The 17,931-nt window shown below is 33.5% G+C and overlaps 1 protein-coding gene across 6 annotated transcripts in view; it reads right to left on the minus strand.

Moving 5' to 3' along the window:
* MAP4K3 (mitogen-activated protein kinase kinase kinase kinase 3) overlaps positions 1–17,931 on the minus strand; it is a 186,282-nt gene that overhangs the window by 27,264 nt on the left and 141,087 nt on the right. For all 6 annotated transcript variants that reach the window (XM_025868110.2, XM_025868109.2, XM_025868112.2 and 3 more), the window contains 8 exons: positions 16,848–16,906; positions 10,883–10,921; positions 10,590–10,643; positions 8,576–8,618; positions 7,019–7,178; positions 6,059–6,171; positions 2,428–2,469; positions 351–435 (listed from right to left, as the gene is read on the minus strand). In XM_025868110.2, coding sequence (XP_025723895.1) covers positions 351–435; positions 2,428–2,469; positions 6,059–6,171; positions 7,019–7,178; positions 8,576–8,618; positions 10,590–10,643; positions 10,883–10,921; positions 16,848–16,906 — 595 coding nt within the window. The remainder of the gene's footprint in view (positions 1–350; positions 436–2,427; positions 2,470–6,058; positions 6,172–7,018; positions 7,179–8,575; positions 8,619–10,589; positions 10,644–10,882; positions 10,922–16,847; positions 16,907–17,931) is intronic.

Here is a 17,931-nt window from a genome sequence, read left to right on the forward strand (position 1 = left end):
ACTACACCCTGGACCCTTGGTAGTTAAACTCCTTTAACAACAACTGTGCCTAAAGCATAAAGATACTGAATGTGCAGCTACAGAAAAAAAACTTTTCTGGGGAAAATTAGGGTGGCAGAGAGTATAAGGTTTCACTCTATTGATATGGGGACCATACAGTGAAATTTTAGTGTTACATGTCACCTCCAACACTGCTAATAACACAGAGAAACATATTTACCTTAAATAATTTTTTAAAATTATAACAAAAAATTTTTCAGAAAGGTATTCAGAATATGAAGAAAACTGATTGCTTTCATGGCCTCAAGTTAAAAAACAATTAGATAACAGATAAAAACAAATAGTACTACCTCTTGTATCTGGGTTTATCCATGATGTTGCACAGTGAATTTTTAAGGGACATCCATTAAAAACCTTCGAAAAACATGCACCCATCTGGAAAAACAAAGAATAACCAAGTAATACAATATTCCCTGATAAGAAGGAAATCATAACCACTATAAAGGTGAAAAGTTTCTTATTTCATGACCTAAAATGTTTAATGTTAATCATTAAATTTAATATTACAACATGAAAAAGGCATAGTTGATTACAAAACCATATTATGTACTTCAAAACATGGTCTGTACCCATTAAAAAAAAAAAAAGCAATGTGCTTATTTTCCCTGGATGGTCAATAAAAAGCTTTATTTCTTTATGTTAATATTTATCAAGGCCATTTACAAGTCTTACATATAATAAATACCTTATAAGGAAATAAAGTATCATTCATTTGAACTTTTTTTTGATCTTCAAAGAGTAAAATGTTAATTTTGAAACTGTTGTTCAGGTTAGAATAAATAAATACAAGAAAGCTTATTCATTTAATCACTTTTTCTACTAACAACTCGGGGGGGAAAGAATACAAAAATATTTGGTGAGAAGAAGAGCACTGCATCATTTTATAGCTGGAATATTTTCTTCACAAATATGGAGACAATAGCCAGGGACAGAACGCATTACTATAGTTGATTATAAGGGATTAAAAATACTAACATAAAAAAATAAAATCATAAACCTTAAGATTTCCTTTTTCCTAGAAGAAATCTACCAACCAACATTTTTAAGATTTTAGTACCAAAAAACAATAACCTGGCAATACCATCAGGTGGTAGGAGACCAATAAAAAATGTTTTTATGGTATAGGGCAGAAATTGTATCATTTAACTAATTCTGATAATTATTCTTCAAGATCACTGCCAAAATTTCGTATGTGGAGGTGCTACCTAATCCCTAAAAATCCAAATGACAAAATGAGGTGCCGAACAATCAAACCAACCCCAACCATAAGCTAGCCTGGACAGCTGATCCTACTGGGCTTCGCACTGCAGCCAAACAGAAAATTGTGTCCGGCTGTTTAAGTGTCTCTGGGGACTTGGGAGCCCTTTACTCTCAAAACTTTCATTTTGTAAGACAAGGTATATTTAGATCTTTATACTATTACAAAGTGCAGTAAGAAACTAAAAGGGCTAAAAAGAAGAGTCAAGAGGTTACAGACTAGAAACCTTCTAAATTAGCGTCAAACTACATTTTAGGTTACAGGTTTGGAGCGGCGAAAATGCACTTCTATCTATATGATGCAACTCAATTACACTGAGCTAATATAATTTTATAATATAATAATATAATTTTAATCCTAAGGTAGCATGGTCTAATAAAAAAACAAAAAAACCAGGACAGAGTGAAAAAAACCAGAATACAGGAGTGTTATCTAGGAACTGGGTGGAGTTCTGTGATCTTGCAAAGATTCTGGGGTCTCAGTTTTACTCATGGTCAAAATAGAGTTTGGGCCAGATGGTCTTTTAATGCTCCTTCTAGTTCTAAACTTCTGTTTTTGATAACTGAAAACGCTAGGAAAAAATGTGTCATATCTACATTTTGTATTTCCTATTGTATCCATGTGCCTTTTCCACATTTCTTCAAAAATATCTACAAAGAAGATATTAACAAATTTTGGAATAAAGGAGTTTTAAAATGTATAATTTACCATAATTTTATTTTGTAAAGCTACTTTTCAGATGTAACAATATTTAAATTAGTAATCTTAGAGATTTTTTTTATTAATAAAGGAGATTCTTTTCTTTTTTTTTTTTTTAAGATTTTATTTATTTGACAGAGAGAGACAAAGTGAGAGAAGGAACACAAGCAGGGGAGTGGGCGAGGGAGAGGCAGGCTTCCTGCTGAGCAGGGAAGCCCGATGTAGGGCTTGATCCCAGGACCCCGGGATCATGACCTATGCCAAAGACAGACACTTAATGACTGAGCCACCCAGGCGCCCCGAGGAGATTCTTTCAAACAGGTAAAAAATTCTAACCAAAGATACATAGTCAAGCAATTATCTTTCACTGTATTTAGATTGAAAACAACCTATTTGATATTTATACTTACATGCACTTTAGGTGTTGGGGGTAGACCATTACTAATAGGCTTCTAGAAAAAGAATACATGCATGAATACACTTTATTTGTTGCTATTTGGTATAACAATACTGTATTTCAAACACATATATCAAAATAAAATACATGAATACTTTCTTTTTGTAAAACGAAACAATACAGATAAGGCTGAAGTTCCCTATAACCCTTCTATAGTACACTTATTCCTGGTACCTGCCCCCCACAAAAACTGGTTTAGTGTATACCCTTCCAAGCCTTTTTTCTAGACAACTATATGTACTCATGTATTTGTGTGTATTTCCATACCTCTTTTGTGTGTGTGTGTGTGTATATACATGTGTGTGTATATATATATACGATTCCCTACAGAAAACACTGTTTGTGTGTGTGTTTTATAACATAAATAGTTATGCACTGTTTTATCAACCTCTTCTTTGCCTTAATGTTGGGTCTTAGATCTTTCTATCAGTACACATAGATCTGGTTCATTTGTTTAACTGCAGCACAGTATGACTATAACATACTTTTACTTAGCTATTCCCTAATTATTACTGGATATTTTAAGTACATTTTTCACTATAACAACAATACAGAAATGATCACCGTTGCATATATCTTACTAGGCAATGTGTGAATGATTTTTTTTAGGGTACGCTGTGAGAAGAGAAACTCCTGGAACAAAAGGGCTGAACCTTTTACATTTTGGCAGATACTGCCAAACTGTCTTTCCGAGTGCTCATTTCATATCATACCCATCAGCAATGTAGGAGAGCCCTGGTTCCTTCTGGTCTCACAGACACTTAATGTTATCAAGCTGGTGAGTAAAAAATGTTTTCTCCTTAATTTGCATGGCTCTGATTGTTAGGAAGACTGAGAATATTTAAAAAACAGTTTATTGGCTATTTGTATATTCTCTTCTGTGAAGTGTCGTTTCTCATTTTTTTTTACTGAGTTATTTTTTTCTTACCTATTTTTTGGAGTTCTTTATATAATTTAGATTTGAATACTTTTTTAAAAGATTTTATTTGTCAGAGAGAGAGAGTGAGAGCGCACAAACAGGGGGAGTGGCAGGCAGAGGGAGAAGAAGCAGGCTCCCCGCTGAGCAAGGAGCCCAATGCGGGGCTCGATCCCAGGACTCTGGGATCATGACCTGAGCTGAAGGCAGACACTTAACCGACTGAGCCAACCAAGTGCCCTAGATTTGAATACTTTATCTATTAAATATATTACAAATGTCTTATCCTAGTCTGTAGATTATCTTAACCTTGTTTACAATGTCAGCTGAAGTTTTACATTTTGATGAATTCAAATATATCAATCACTGGTCAAAGTATACTGGTAATTATCAGGAAAGTAAAAATTGCATAATCATTCACCTCCAACATACTCAAGAATACCAGATATTTTTCCAAGGGGCTACATGCCTGGAGTTTATGATGTGTCCCCTGGAGAAGGAATCTCTTTGAGAGAGATGATACTTTATTTTATTAAATGTAGTCTTTCCTAATTCAAGATTAAAAAGAAAAAAAAGAAGTTTAAGACTTTATTCATTTATTTGCCAGAGAGAAAAGAGAGAGCACAAGCCAGGGGAGTGGCAGGAGGAGAGGGAGAAGCAGGCTTCCTGCTGAGCTAGGAGCCAGAAGTAGGATTCGATCCCAGAACCCTGGGAGCATGACCTAAGCCAATGGCAGACACATCAACTGAGCCACCCAGTCGTCCTGAGATGATACTTTTTTTTTTTTTAAAGATTTTATTTATTTATTTGAGAGAGAGAGAATGAGAGATGGAGAGCACAAGAGGGAAGAGGGTCAGAAGGAGAAGCAGACTCCCTGCTGAGCAGGGAGCCCAATGTGGGACTCGATCCCGGGACTCCAGGATCATGACCTGAGCCGAAGGCAGTTGCTTAACCAACTGAGCCACCCAGGCGCCCGAGATGATACTTTTTAAACATATATTTTATGAAAGTCTAGACTTCTTTGGAGGTTAATCTTAATATTTTAAGGAATGACATACTAATTTTTTCTCAATCTAAGTCAAAATCATCTAAATGATGTGACAAAAATTAACTAAAAAGCTATTAATTGATTTCGTATACATGATACAAATGAAATATTCTATGTAGTACTACTTCTGTAACTACTAGACACTTTTGAAATTAAGACCATTTGAAATTTTACTTTGTAGATATGTCTATGAAGATGTACAGCCTATTATGGCCACTAATTTCTGATGTTTTTCCATTTTGCAAATAATTTATGTATTTAGTTTTATATTGATGTCCTTAAATTATGTTAGATCATCTACTTTGGCAAAACATTTTTAATTAGGGAGCTCTGAATGTTGTAATTGTCAGATTTACATTAAGTATTGACAGAACTGGCTATAAATAATTTCAAGCTGCAGAAACTGTAGTCATGTTTCAATATACCATGGATACTGTTTATGCTATGATACAGTCATGGACATATTTCAGAATTACTGAGACTGTTAGTTTCACTACTACAGAACAGTAGTTCCTTATCCTAATGAAGTAAGGTAACAGAGTGAATTAAAAATGCACACATCTCTCACAGGTTCTTATGCTGCCCTACAGTCATGAGGCTGTATCTCTGTACTACTACGTTAACAGGGCTGCGAAAAGTTAAACTGACGAAAACAAAAAGGCCTTTCTCAATTGGACAGACTTCATAAGAACTTATTCTTGAAGGGCATTTTACACTTTTGTTAACAACGTCCTACCTAAATTTCACAAATTATGATGGATAATCTCAGTTAAGTGTTTTAACTGAAAATAAAAAATGGTATGTCATATTATATCATGAAATCTTAAAAAAAAAAAGTTGATTAGATTAGTACAAAAGACTCTAGCAATGTGCTTCCTACATAAAATCATAGCTAAATGCACATAAACATTTTAAATGTACTATAAATATCTATAAAAATAAATATTAATATATACAAAAACTTAAAAAAAATACCATCTCAACTCATGGTCTCATCTGCTGAATTGGGGATTTTAAGGATTTTTTGTTGTTTTAAGTTCTATGATGACAGACAAACGTGGTGATGAAGAGCAAATTCTTTACAGATATTAAAATATTTTAGTTCCCTGATAAATAGTATTTATTTATCTGTAACAGGAATAGCTGTTAAGGTTAACTTCATCTATCCTGAAGTGATATTTTTATATCTATTGGAAAGTAATTCTTCCTCCTTGTTATTTTCTTTGAGTAAGAGTAGTAATACCATGAATTATGTAATCTACAGTTAAAAATGTGTCCTGAGTAAATTCTAGCTTTCCTTATCCGTCCATGTCCTTCTTTCCATAACTTCTTGAGACTGAAAAAGGAACTTTTTAAGAATCAATCTCATCACGAGAATAATAAGAGTTACCTGTATACAGAAGGTCACATTTTATAATACACCACTATAACCAACTGGCCATCATTCAAGTTTGCCACAGCAAAGTTACTTTTTTAAAGATTTAAGCAATCTATTATCATTATATTAAATACCATATTGTAAAATATACAACGGCTACAGTTTCATTAATTATAATAACAAAACTAACTTAACAATGAGAAAGAAAAATACAAGTAGAGGTTATAAATATAAATACCTACTGGTACATCCTTCTTTTCTTTCCTTGAAGGGTTTGTGCCTCTGTGTTCATTCTGTTGTTGATATAATGAACCATCTCGTTCACCATTTAACTGGAAGGAACTCATTCCATTTCCTTCAGTGAGATGTTTAAATATATTTAAAAAGAATTAATTTTCATGAAAACTTTCATTCAGAAAATTATCAGGTAGGAAAGAAAAAACCATCTGATCTCTCAGATGGTTTCTGCCTTCACTTGGGATCACCCAATCAGAAATATTTAGTACTCAAGAAAGAAGACTGATACACATGTTCTGCTACTTATATCTCTATTTTCATACAAATTTAAAATCAGGTTATGCCTAACTAAGCACATGTATTTGTGTAAAAGACAAAGAAATACTGAATATATAACTACTTTCAGGAAAGGGGTAATTTACACAATGTTATCCAGGAAACTTGAGTTGTTCTTTTTTAAATTGCTTATGCATAATATGCAAGAATATAGTATTAAAACAGCATCTTCTAGTATTAATTTGGAGGCAAATACCTAGTAATGGTGACAATCATTTTTCTAAAAATGATAAAATGAAGAACTTAGAGTACCCTCCTCTTTTTCTAAAACACAAGTAGCCTACAACCAAAACACACTGTCCTCGTTTGTTCAGAGTTCAGTTTCTTCTGCTGCCACGCTAAGATAAATGATGAACTGAGCATTCACAATTCTCCAAGAGGGAAGAGGTTAGATATAAGATGAGAAACAAGGACATTTGAATCCCAGAATGGGTCACAGGTAATCCTGTCATATAAACACTTCAAACCATGTGGCAAAAAGCAGAAAACATCTCTATGGTCATTGTCTTTCTTCTCTCCTCTCTCAAAGGAATTTCAAATACTCTCTTAAAAGAAAGATACCCTCCATTTTTTTCACACACTACTAAACCCTGGTAACATGCTTATCTCCCCCTCCCTTCCCCCATTACCTAAAGCAATCGGCTTTTGTGGAGGTAATCTGGGCGGGGGTGGTCTAGGCGGAACTTGGGATGGTTTTGCTGGGCTCTCTGACATGGGACATCTCTTGATGGTTCCTTGATTATCATCATCAGTAGAATGAGTTTCCTGTGGTATGAATACGGACTTAGGCTGAAATAATACAGAAAAGGAGACCAAGGATTAAACATGAAATTATTCATGTTTCATTCAAAAGGAAAAATATTAAACATTTTCCCTGAAGTAAATACCATTATACATCAGAGGCTTTCGAACTGTGTTTACTAGCTAAGCTCCAAGGTTATTCAACTATCTGATTCAGATTATCTTACATACTTCCTTAAAATGTGCAATGACGTGTTTTCTCAGGAAAAAAAAAAGGCCTCTTAATTCCTTCATAAGCCTTCCTACCTAGACTTGCTAAATAAAAATATTCTGGTTCTTCTGATCTCCAATTTAAATGAGTTTCTATTTTAAATATTCAGGCTAATCAGATTTCAGTTCTTTATAAGGCTAAACTGTCTCTTTTAGATGACTCAATGTCTTTTATGTTAATGCTTAATCTCTCAGACTGGGGCAGGAGAAGATTTAAGGAGAATTAAAATTTTTATCATACTGGAGAATACTAACACAGCAATATGGAATGGCTAAGAAACTTTCTGTGCAGACAATGAAAAAACCTCCAGTCAGCTGACAGTTTGGAGAATTTATAAATTCTTATAAATGTGTCCCTTATTAGGAAGATTGCTCAGCACTTACCTTTTTGAAATTCTAATGTAAAACTAAACAAGTAAGTACAGTATTATTTACCTGCGTGAATCATGATTTTTTCAAAAGTATAAAATGAAAACCAAATACAGTAATACGCTAGATGCCAAGACTGGTCAGACTCCAATTGTCATTTATAATCCTTGATTTCAAACCTTGTAACAGCTCATTTTATAAACAGTTCAATTTTATAATTAAAATTTGCTCTATATATAAATTTAGAAATTTTTATTACCTATATTAACTCATTTTATCTTTAAAAAACCCATCAGTTGGAATAATTTTAGTATTTTATGATGCTTTTAACAAAAGGATTTTTTGCTAAAAAATTTTTGAAAATTGCTGTCCTATTTTGTATTTTTAACGTAAAAGTACCTTCTGATAGTTAATATCTATGATGATAAATCACTATCCATTAACCATTCTCAAGAAATCAATTAATAGTAGATCATATATTTTGAAGGAAAAAAAATCTTACAAAAAATGTGAGATTTCTAACCAGGTGAAATAATACTAACCCATTAACAATCATTTTCATGCATAAATTTCTCGAACTTATTTAGCATAAACACTAAGTGACACGTTGGAGAATTAAAAAAAGACAAACAAAAATAATCGCAGTCATCTATATTATGGTTAGTCACTTGTTCATGATTTTTTTTTTTTTGGGTGGATCCCAAGTGAAAATAAGCTACAGAGAAACTATTAATACAGTACTAAAGTGACAGAACAATCACACACACACCCCCACGTAATTCAAGTTGAAAAACAAACCTGCTTACCTTTGGTGGCAAAGGAGGTGGAACTTTCGCTTTCATGGTTGAACTATAAAAACATGAGAGTTTAGAATCAGAATTGAATTATTACTAAAATATAATTAATTTTTTCAAAGATATGGAAGAAAATTTGCATAAACAAGTTCCCTTTTCTGAGATTATGAGTGTTTTCCAAAATATTCTGTGAACTGAATGAAGTTTTATTCAGAAGTAATTAAAGAGATATGCTTTCTTGGTTTCAAATTAAAACAGGAAAAGATAACTACAGTTCCAGTTTATATCAATTGGAAGGTAATTATTATAAAAACATAAGCAGCAATTAGTTTATGGAAAAATAGCAAAATGATATAGTATAAAAATATATTACAATGTAAGCTTCATTTTTACTGTTAGATATGAAATATCTCTGATGAAGCTCATCAAAAGCTACATCTATTTGCTGGAAAATTTTAGGTAGAATTTATTTGATTGAAGCTAAAATTCATTACAACTCAGGACTGGCATTTTAGATGTACAAAAAAATGAAAAGATGATCAAGCATTAACTCTCAGATGAGGAAAGGGAGGCCCAGAGAGGCTAAGTGATCTGATTCAAGGTCACAGAGTAGTGAGGTACAAAGGAAAACCTATGCCTCCAGCTGCTCGTCAGGTGTCACTCTCCCATGAAACTGTACCTTTCTTCAAAGGGGGAAAAAAAAATCTAAAAAAACTAAGTATCAATGCTTACATAAGTGAAAATATTCCCTCTTGAAAAATAGATTTATATCCAATGTATGTGTTTATTTAAAACATAACAGATGAAATTTAATCAACCAAGTACAAGCCTCTTTGTAGTTCCAGTAATAATTATAGCATCTACCAATTACAAATTTATGACATTTCAAAGTTCTTTGTCATGAGCCAGTGCTATGAACTGAATTCTGTCCACCAAAATTCCTATGTTTAAGCCCTAACCCCTAATGTGATTGTATTTGGACATAGGGCTTCTAGGAGGTAATTAAGGTTAAAGGAGGTCCTAAGGGTGGGGTCCTGATCCCACAGGACCTTATAAGAGGAAAGGAGGTTGCTCCTTCCTTCTCTCTCTCTGTGTACACACTGAGAAAAGACCACGTGAGCAAGAAGGCAGCTGTCTACAACCCACGAATAGGGCCCCCACCAGAAACTGATTAGGCCGTTATTTTATCTTAGACACCTGAGACTCCAGAGTGTGACAAATTGCTGTTATTCAAGTCACGCAGTCCATGGTATTTTCTTACGGCAGGCCGGACTAAGACAGACTTGCTTGGTACCAAGAAGTGGGGTACTGCTATAACAAATAACCAAATATGTGGAAGCAGCTTTGGATCTGAGTAACGGGTAGAGGCTGGAAGAGTTCTAAGGTACATGCTATAAATATGGACACTAACAGTGATCTTGGTGAGCAGCCAGAAAGAGGAGAGCTGCAGGAGAGTTTCCATCTTCTTAGAGAATACATAATCACCAACAGAATGTTGGTAGAATGTGGACATTAAGGCCATCCTGCTGAGGTCTTAGATGGAAATGATGAACATATTATTGGGAACGGGAGGAAAGGGGATCCTTGTTACAGAGACGCAGACAACTTGGCTGAATTGTGCTCATATTCTAGTGTTTAGTGGAAGGTTAACCGAGGTCCTAAGAGTGAGGTCCTCATCGGATAGGAAAAGGGGAAGAGATTTCTGTCTCTGCATGCATGGATTTAGGAAAGCCTACGTGAGAACACGGTGAAAAGGCAGCCACCTGGCAGGCCTGAAAGAGACCTCTCACTAGGAACTAAACTGGCCTGCAGCTCGAGCCTGAACTTCCCAGCCTCCAGAACTGTGAGATCAATTTTTAAACCAACAGGCTATGGTGTTTTGTTAATGGTGCTTGAGCTAACACAACTATAATAGGGAAAGAGAAAGAAACTGTGGTATAACCCATAATACTATGTTACTAATGATATTTATGAAATCAAGTCAAATGATACATTTTCTTTTATCAAAAACAGAAACAGAACTTACTGTTTAGATTCGTCATCATCCCCTTCATCATCTTCTAAATGTGCGACGTGCCCTCTAAGGACAAAGGATAATTCCACTGTCACTAAATGGACTTTACCAAAACAGCGTTAAGAGTAAATTTTAGAAAATGCAGGAAAGGCCACTCCAAGACAGAATTTTATTTCTGCAGATTTGCAGGATTCAGAATTAAACAACAACAAAACAATCTTAGGCTACATGACAGAGAGGGGGCAAACAGACTTTACTCATCTATGATATAAAGTATTTTAGGCTTAATTAAAAATCAAAATTACCGCTGATGTAATTCTTCTTCAACAGACTTCAGAAGACTCCTTAAGAGAAAACAAAAACAAAAACAAAAGATAATGTGAATAAATAAGCAAAGGAATACCAAGTACATTTTCATCACTTTAACCTTACCCACAAATTTTAAAATTACTCTTTACTATTTACTAACATCTGCTACAATGATCTCTATACCACAGAACATCAAGTTATATTTAATAATATATCTGTATTTTCTGTTGCTAATGTCTTTATACATGTATTTGAAATGAACAAAATAAGTCCTAATGTTTACTGAAAAATACCAATTCAAACAGAGGACAACCCACCATGAAATGTCACAATAGGACTGACAAAACCATAATTGCAGGGTCACAGCCAGGGGTTTCCAGGATTCAAATTTTACCTGGAACATTTTACCTGACACCTGAAATTATATTTTCTTTTTCTTAAAATAAGGAAGGTGACACACTTTAAAAAAAACATGCTCTCAGGCAATCCTACAAAATGAAACTCAACATGTTGGATCTCTGCAAAAGCATGCATGCATGTGATGTGAATACATGAATGTAGTAGCACTTTGCTTTCACAGAAGACACTCACTTACCTGACGTATCTGTTCTCCAGTGGTGTACTGGCAAACACATTTACACTTTTGGGAGACTAAGCCTGTATCAGACCAGGTGCGAGGATTTTATCATTAGGAGCAATTTATGAAACTTTGATATTTAGGAATGTAAGAGAGCACTCGTGGCATTCCTGAAGTTCCCTTACTTCTTTTCACTGCAAGTTCATGCAGCGTATCTCCTATGTTACACTCTTCAAGCATAAAAACTCCACAGCTTTCTTAAAGCCAATGGGATAGGGAGAAATATAGTTACTAATACATTATTAAGGTAAAAGTGAGTCAACAGAAATTTACTCTCCTTGAAAGTTCTAAGGCAGTACCTTCTAATCATTTCCCCCCTCTGATATATATTGGAAAAAACTGCCCTCAGAATGATCAAATACCAGACCATAATATCAGAGAAACTGAAAGGTACGGTTTAGCTGGTATACGCAATTAATAGAATAGATTTTGGTCTTCAAATATTTTAATTAGGCCAGCTTACTAACAACCTAAGTATTAAAAAATGACAAAGCTCTAACTCAAGTGTAAATGACATGGGAAAGCCATAAACTAACTGCAAATCCTATTTTGTAGATAAAAAAAATTGAGGTACTACAGTCAAATCTATCATCTAACTCACAAAGGTCTTCAAGGGGCTAGCTCAAGGACTTCTGACCAGAAACAGGATAGCCAGGTTATGAAGCAAAGACAGCCTGAATCTGAACCTTGACTCTGTCCCTGTAAGCTGTGTGGCCTGCAATAAGTTACTTTGCAATGCTTCAGTTTCTATATCTATCAAACAGGAATTATAACAGTACCTACATCAAAGTGTTTATCTGACGATACACTGAATATGGGTAAAGTCCTTAGAATAGTAATTTAGAATACAGTAATTACTCAATTAGTATTTTCTTTATTATGACTGACTGAGCAACACTTCTTTAAACTAGCAATTCTCAGTGTGGTCTAGGGATCTCTGAGGTCCCTTTGTCTCCTGTAGGAGGTCTGCAAGAACAAAACTATTTTCATAATACACATACTACAAAAAAGCATTTACCTTTTGCACTCCTGTTCTTTCATTGAGAATGAAACTCTGGAGTTTTCCAGAGATTACAAAATGCATGACAACACAACAGATTAGTAGCTGATATGAGAATGCAGCTGTCTTCTATTAAGCCAGATATTAAAGAGATTTGCAAAAAATATAAAACAATGCCACTTTTCTTACTATTACTTTGTTTCAGGAAAATAGCTGTTTTTCATAAAAAATATTAGTGGGCCTCAACAAAAAGTCTGTTGAATTACACTGACATATATAAAGACTGTTATCACAATTATTTGTTGCTTCTAAGTTTCATGAGAGGAATCAAGTGCTGTTACAAGGAAGGTATCATAAAGAGGTGGCATTTAAATTGGTCCTTACTGAGGAGTAATACACACACAAAAATTGTTATTTATAACATGTAATGAGTATATTACTATTTTAAATAATATTTTGAAAAGTTCTTAGTGTAAATTTCCAATACTATAAATATTGACAATTATAACCCATATAAACAAAAGCTCACTAGAGTCCTCAATAATTTTTAAGATTGTAAAGGATCCTGAGACCAAAAATTGAAGAAGCACTGCTTCAAACTATTTTACTAAGTTAAACACAGTATCTCTGAAGTGTATAGTGGGCTTTTATATCATTTTGGAAGATACGAAAAACACTTTTTCTTACACACATGACAACAGTTTTGGGGGGCACCTCTTTTTCCAGAAGAGAATATTCAAATTTGAAAATAAGAGGGAAATTCAAAATGTCGTTTATTTTCAATTATCATATTTAATTGGATTTACATAGCATTCCACTTTTTAAAAAAGAATCTTCCTGAGAGTGTTAGATTCTCCAAGAATAAAAGAGAAAGGCTTAATAAGAACACAGAAAGGGAGTTAGCCTATGGCTAGGGACTCACGTAAATTTTTATTTACTTGTAAATCTCCTACTATGTGTTACAGATATTTTGTTAATAAAGTTATAGAATTCATAAAGTTTTAATGAAAAGTAGGATACATGATTTGCTTTTCAGGCTTTATAGAAGAGAAAATGAAACATGGCTAAATTTGCTAAGAGGTTCATTTACAGTAAATATTGTATCTTGAGAGCCCTAGAGAAAAACGTGACACTGATTTAATCACCAAGATTGGGTGCTCTACAATAAACAGTGTCACTATTCACTAGTCCATGTGGATTCTTCTGTTACGGAAATTTTAGAAAGTAATCAACAAAATAAAACAAAAATGATGCCCACAGATACTGAATTACTAAATCAATCTAAAATAATCTGGAAATCTGGATGAAAAGTTAAAAATGGAACAATATGCAATTATAGATTTAACTGGTGAAATGAAGAAACTGATAGAGGGAAGTAAAAACCACAGCCAAAATATTTAGCATATTCAAATTAGCTAAGAAATTCAGGCTGCTGGTTACTAAAATCTGAAATTGCCTAAATGGCTCAAAACAATCTTTTAGGTATTGTCCTGATTATATCCGAAAACAAAACAAAAAAACTTCTGTCTTTAAAACCAAAGTGTAGTTTTATTCATTCATATTCACTTGCTCTTATATCAACGATTACTTACTGAGTAAATACTACAGGTAAGGGCAATTAGTAAGTATTTATTAAACCCCAACTGTCCTAAATGCTTTGCAATGATTACTACCTTTCACCCTTAGCACCCTACAAGGCCGGGACTATTATAATCCCCATTTTACCAGAGAAAATTGAGGTAAATCTCTCAAAGTCACACAGCTTACAGGAAGAGAGCGTTCTGATTCCAGATGTGGCATTTACTATTACTACACTCATTTGTGCCAGGAACTGTGTAATTCAGTTACTCTTTTCGCCATTATTTAAGTCTTCAGAAGAGAATTTATCTTTAGAATTTTTGCTCTACATTAAAAACAAAATTAGAAATAATTGTTTTCTTTTAAAAACCGTATTTGTTGGTTTTAAATGATCAGAAAAGTTGATGCCAATAATAACAGCATTCAAAAGAAAAGAAAACCCAGCAAGTCAAAATACAAATCATTCTGTTAAAAAACAAAAAAAAACTAAACAATCAAACTATCTTAGTTCCTGTTTGGTCTGGAATAGTAGAAACCCATAAATGGAAATCTGTCTGCCTGATCACCTATGGAGAAAGCAGGAAATCCTGTGAGTTTTAAAACACTGCCTAGTCACAAGAATAAAGCAGACATATCAGTACAGTAAGAGAAGTGCTACATCCATGCTCATGTCACATGTATGTATATACCTGTACACGAAACACAGCCAAAGGCCAAACTTTTGGCCAACCTACCTTGCCAGTGATTCGTTATATAGAATACAGTTCCTTAAGCAGGGATCCAATTAATCAAAAAATGAAGGTTGGGCAAATTATTAACATTTTACCTAGCCAAAGTAACTATATACTATGAAAATGTCTAACAATCAGAAATTAGACAATGGGAACTAAGGAATCTGGAAAAGCATTTAGTGATGGGCTATCTTTTTTTTTTGCATTTTTGCCTGTATATTATTCAAAAATATATTTAAGATGAGCCAAAAAACGAAAAATGAAATATTTCTTCAAATTATCCACTCTCTTAAAATATACCAAAATTTGCTAACAAGGTCCTTAAAACCAGTGACCTTAAATTCAGACAAAACAACACATCAGAATTTTTATTTGCTAACCACTATGAGACAAACTTTCTTTGCTGTCCATCAATGAATTAGGACAGATTACAAATAGCACATAGTTACTCTTTAGATAAAATTTCATTTTTCTACTAGGGAAATTTTATGCTTATTTTCCATTTTAGGAAACCTAAATCAGGTTAATTTAAAAAAAAAAACACCTCATTGTATTTAACTGAAGTTCAGCTTAAATCAAAACTAATGCATTTCTCTAGGGTCAAAGTCTTTTCTCTGTGTTGAGAAAAGATAGTGTATTAAACATTTAGTCTATAAAAAAGGAGAGAGACATGATTTTGCATTATCTTTAAATCCAAGCTACTTGTCTTTAGTCACCATTTCTCAAATGCTTGAAGTATGGATGTACGATACTTCTCAACTCTCTAACGTAAGTGAAATCATATGTTGAAATTTAAGTTGTTCTGATTATTAAGATAATATCTACATTGCTGGGAGATTTTAGCAACTTACAAATTAGATTTTAAAATGATAATCTATTCATGAACTCAGGAAATGAGAACCTACGGGAGCAGCAGAGTCCTGTCCCCTACGCTGCTGCTGACTCAGCACCGCAAGCAACTTAAATCGTCAGACCTTGTAAAGGCTGCCTTTTCACCCCAGCGCTGCACCACCCAGGCAGTGCCTAGCGTAGAGGAGGCCTTTAATAATTGTTGGATTTACTTCTTGCATGAACTGATAATTCTTAGGACACTAGACATATTTTAACTACTCTCTACTTTTTGAAAAGCTCTTAACAACTAAAAAGTCAGGATAGAGATTTCTAAACAGTGCGAATATTCCCGGCTATTTTCAGAGCCAACACACCTGGGACATGTACCAAAGCAAGTTTTATAAGGAATAAATAGGTCAACTTTAAAAATAAAAGAAGGGCGCCTGGGTGGCTCATTTGGTTAAGCGACAGCCTTCAGCTCAGGTCATAATCCCAGGGTCCTGGGATCGAGTCCACATCGGGTTCCCTGCTCAGTGGAGAGCCTGCCACTCCCCCTGCTTATGCTCTCTCTGACAAATAAATAAATAAAGTCTTAAAATAAATAAATAAATAAATAAATAGGGCACCTGGGTGGCTCAGTTGGTTAAGCGACTGCCTTCGGCTCAGGTCATGATCCTGGAGTCCCAGGATCGAGTCCCACATCGGGCTCCCTGCTCAGTGGGGAGTCTGCTTCTCCCTCTGACCCTCCCCCCTCTCATGCTCTATCTCATTCTCTCTCTCAAATAAATAAATAAAATCTTTAAAAATAAATAAATAAAAATTAAAAAATAAATAATAAAAGAAAAAAAATCCTGAAACATATATTATCTTCAGTTGGAATGTACATTTTTATTAATAAGGTTAGAAAAAGTAGCTTGATATAAAAAACTTAAGGTGATTGTCCCTATTATGACAATTACTGACTAAATGATTAGCAAAGTAGTGATGAAGAAAAGTTAAAAGTATATTATAAAACATATCTACCAGACTAATACAATTTACTTCTGGAAATATTAAAATATATTTTACATATTAAATATTATACATAATAAAATACACAATAAATATAAATATGTAATAAATATACTAAAATATAAAGTAACTTAATTATTCTTGAATTTAAATTTAAAAAGAACTTTACTTACTTGTTTGCACCCAAAAAGTAACTACTTTGGTGTCCTTGTCCATATTCTAGCTGTAGATCCTAATAGTATAAAATAACATATTTAGCAAAAGAGTAGTATATTACAAATCGTGATACACAAATATATATATTTTAAAAGAGAAACCCCAGACTGCAAATAAATCTGTATTGCTATATGTTCTTTATCAAAAAAAGGCATAGTAGGACTTCCAACAATAAAAGATGTCAGAAGTTTGTAGCTGTGGTTTACGTATTTATTTAAGTTCAGTATTTTTCTGGAACTTGTTTGAGTAACATGTGCAATTTATGGTTATTGCTTTTGTAATTAAAATTTATAAAAATCAGTTTTTAGAAAGAAAAACGCTCAAGTAAGATACTTGGTATCAAGCTATAATGAAGCAAAAATGATTACAGAAGAGAACAAGCAACAAAAATCTTGACCTTGTATATAAGATCTGCAATAATTATGTATATATACACATTCACATATTTCTCCTATTGCTTCATGCAAATAATAATTTTTTAAAGATATAGAATAGGGTGCTCTTTTTAAGTAAATTATATAGATGAACATGCACAAGGTTGTAAATTATACTTAAAGGATTTTTAATAATTTTTTAAAGAGTTGAGTAGTAAAGCTTCAAAAGAGTATTAGTAAGGTAGTTCCTTAATTAAACATTTCCACTGAACGCTATAGGTTGTAGAGAGTAGAACTGAAATTTAAAAGGACTAACAATATATATCCTCAAGTCAAATGCCTTCTTGACAAGGGAAAAAAAATGTTTTCTAACAACCATGGAAAGTACAAAGTAAAGCTTTCCTTCCTCCCCTTAAGTCACTGTATTCCAAGCATGGTTTTAACAATAAAGGGGGAATATTTAACATTTTAAATGAATTTTATTTTCATTAGACTATAGCGTACTTAAAGTGTTTTCTAATTATACAAGATATTGCCAAATGCACAATCAGGATTTAGTGCAAAAGATAGCTCCTTTGAGTAGCCTTCCAAGACTGTGCAGGAAAAGGTGCAACCTTTTCCATCTCTTCAGCATTTAATACACAGTTCTCCTCTAGCACTTAGACTA

Source organism: Callorhinus ursinus, unplaced genomic scaffold (assembly GCF_003265705.2).
Source record: "Callorhinus ursinus isolate GAN/ISIS: 27379988/994484 unplaced genomic scaffold, GSC_fseal_2.0 scaffold10, whole genome shotgun sequence".
Classification (NCBI taxonomy): domain Eukaryota; kingdom Metazoa; phylum Chordata; class Mammalia; order Carnivora; family Otariidae; genus Callorhinus; species Callorhinus ursinus.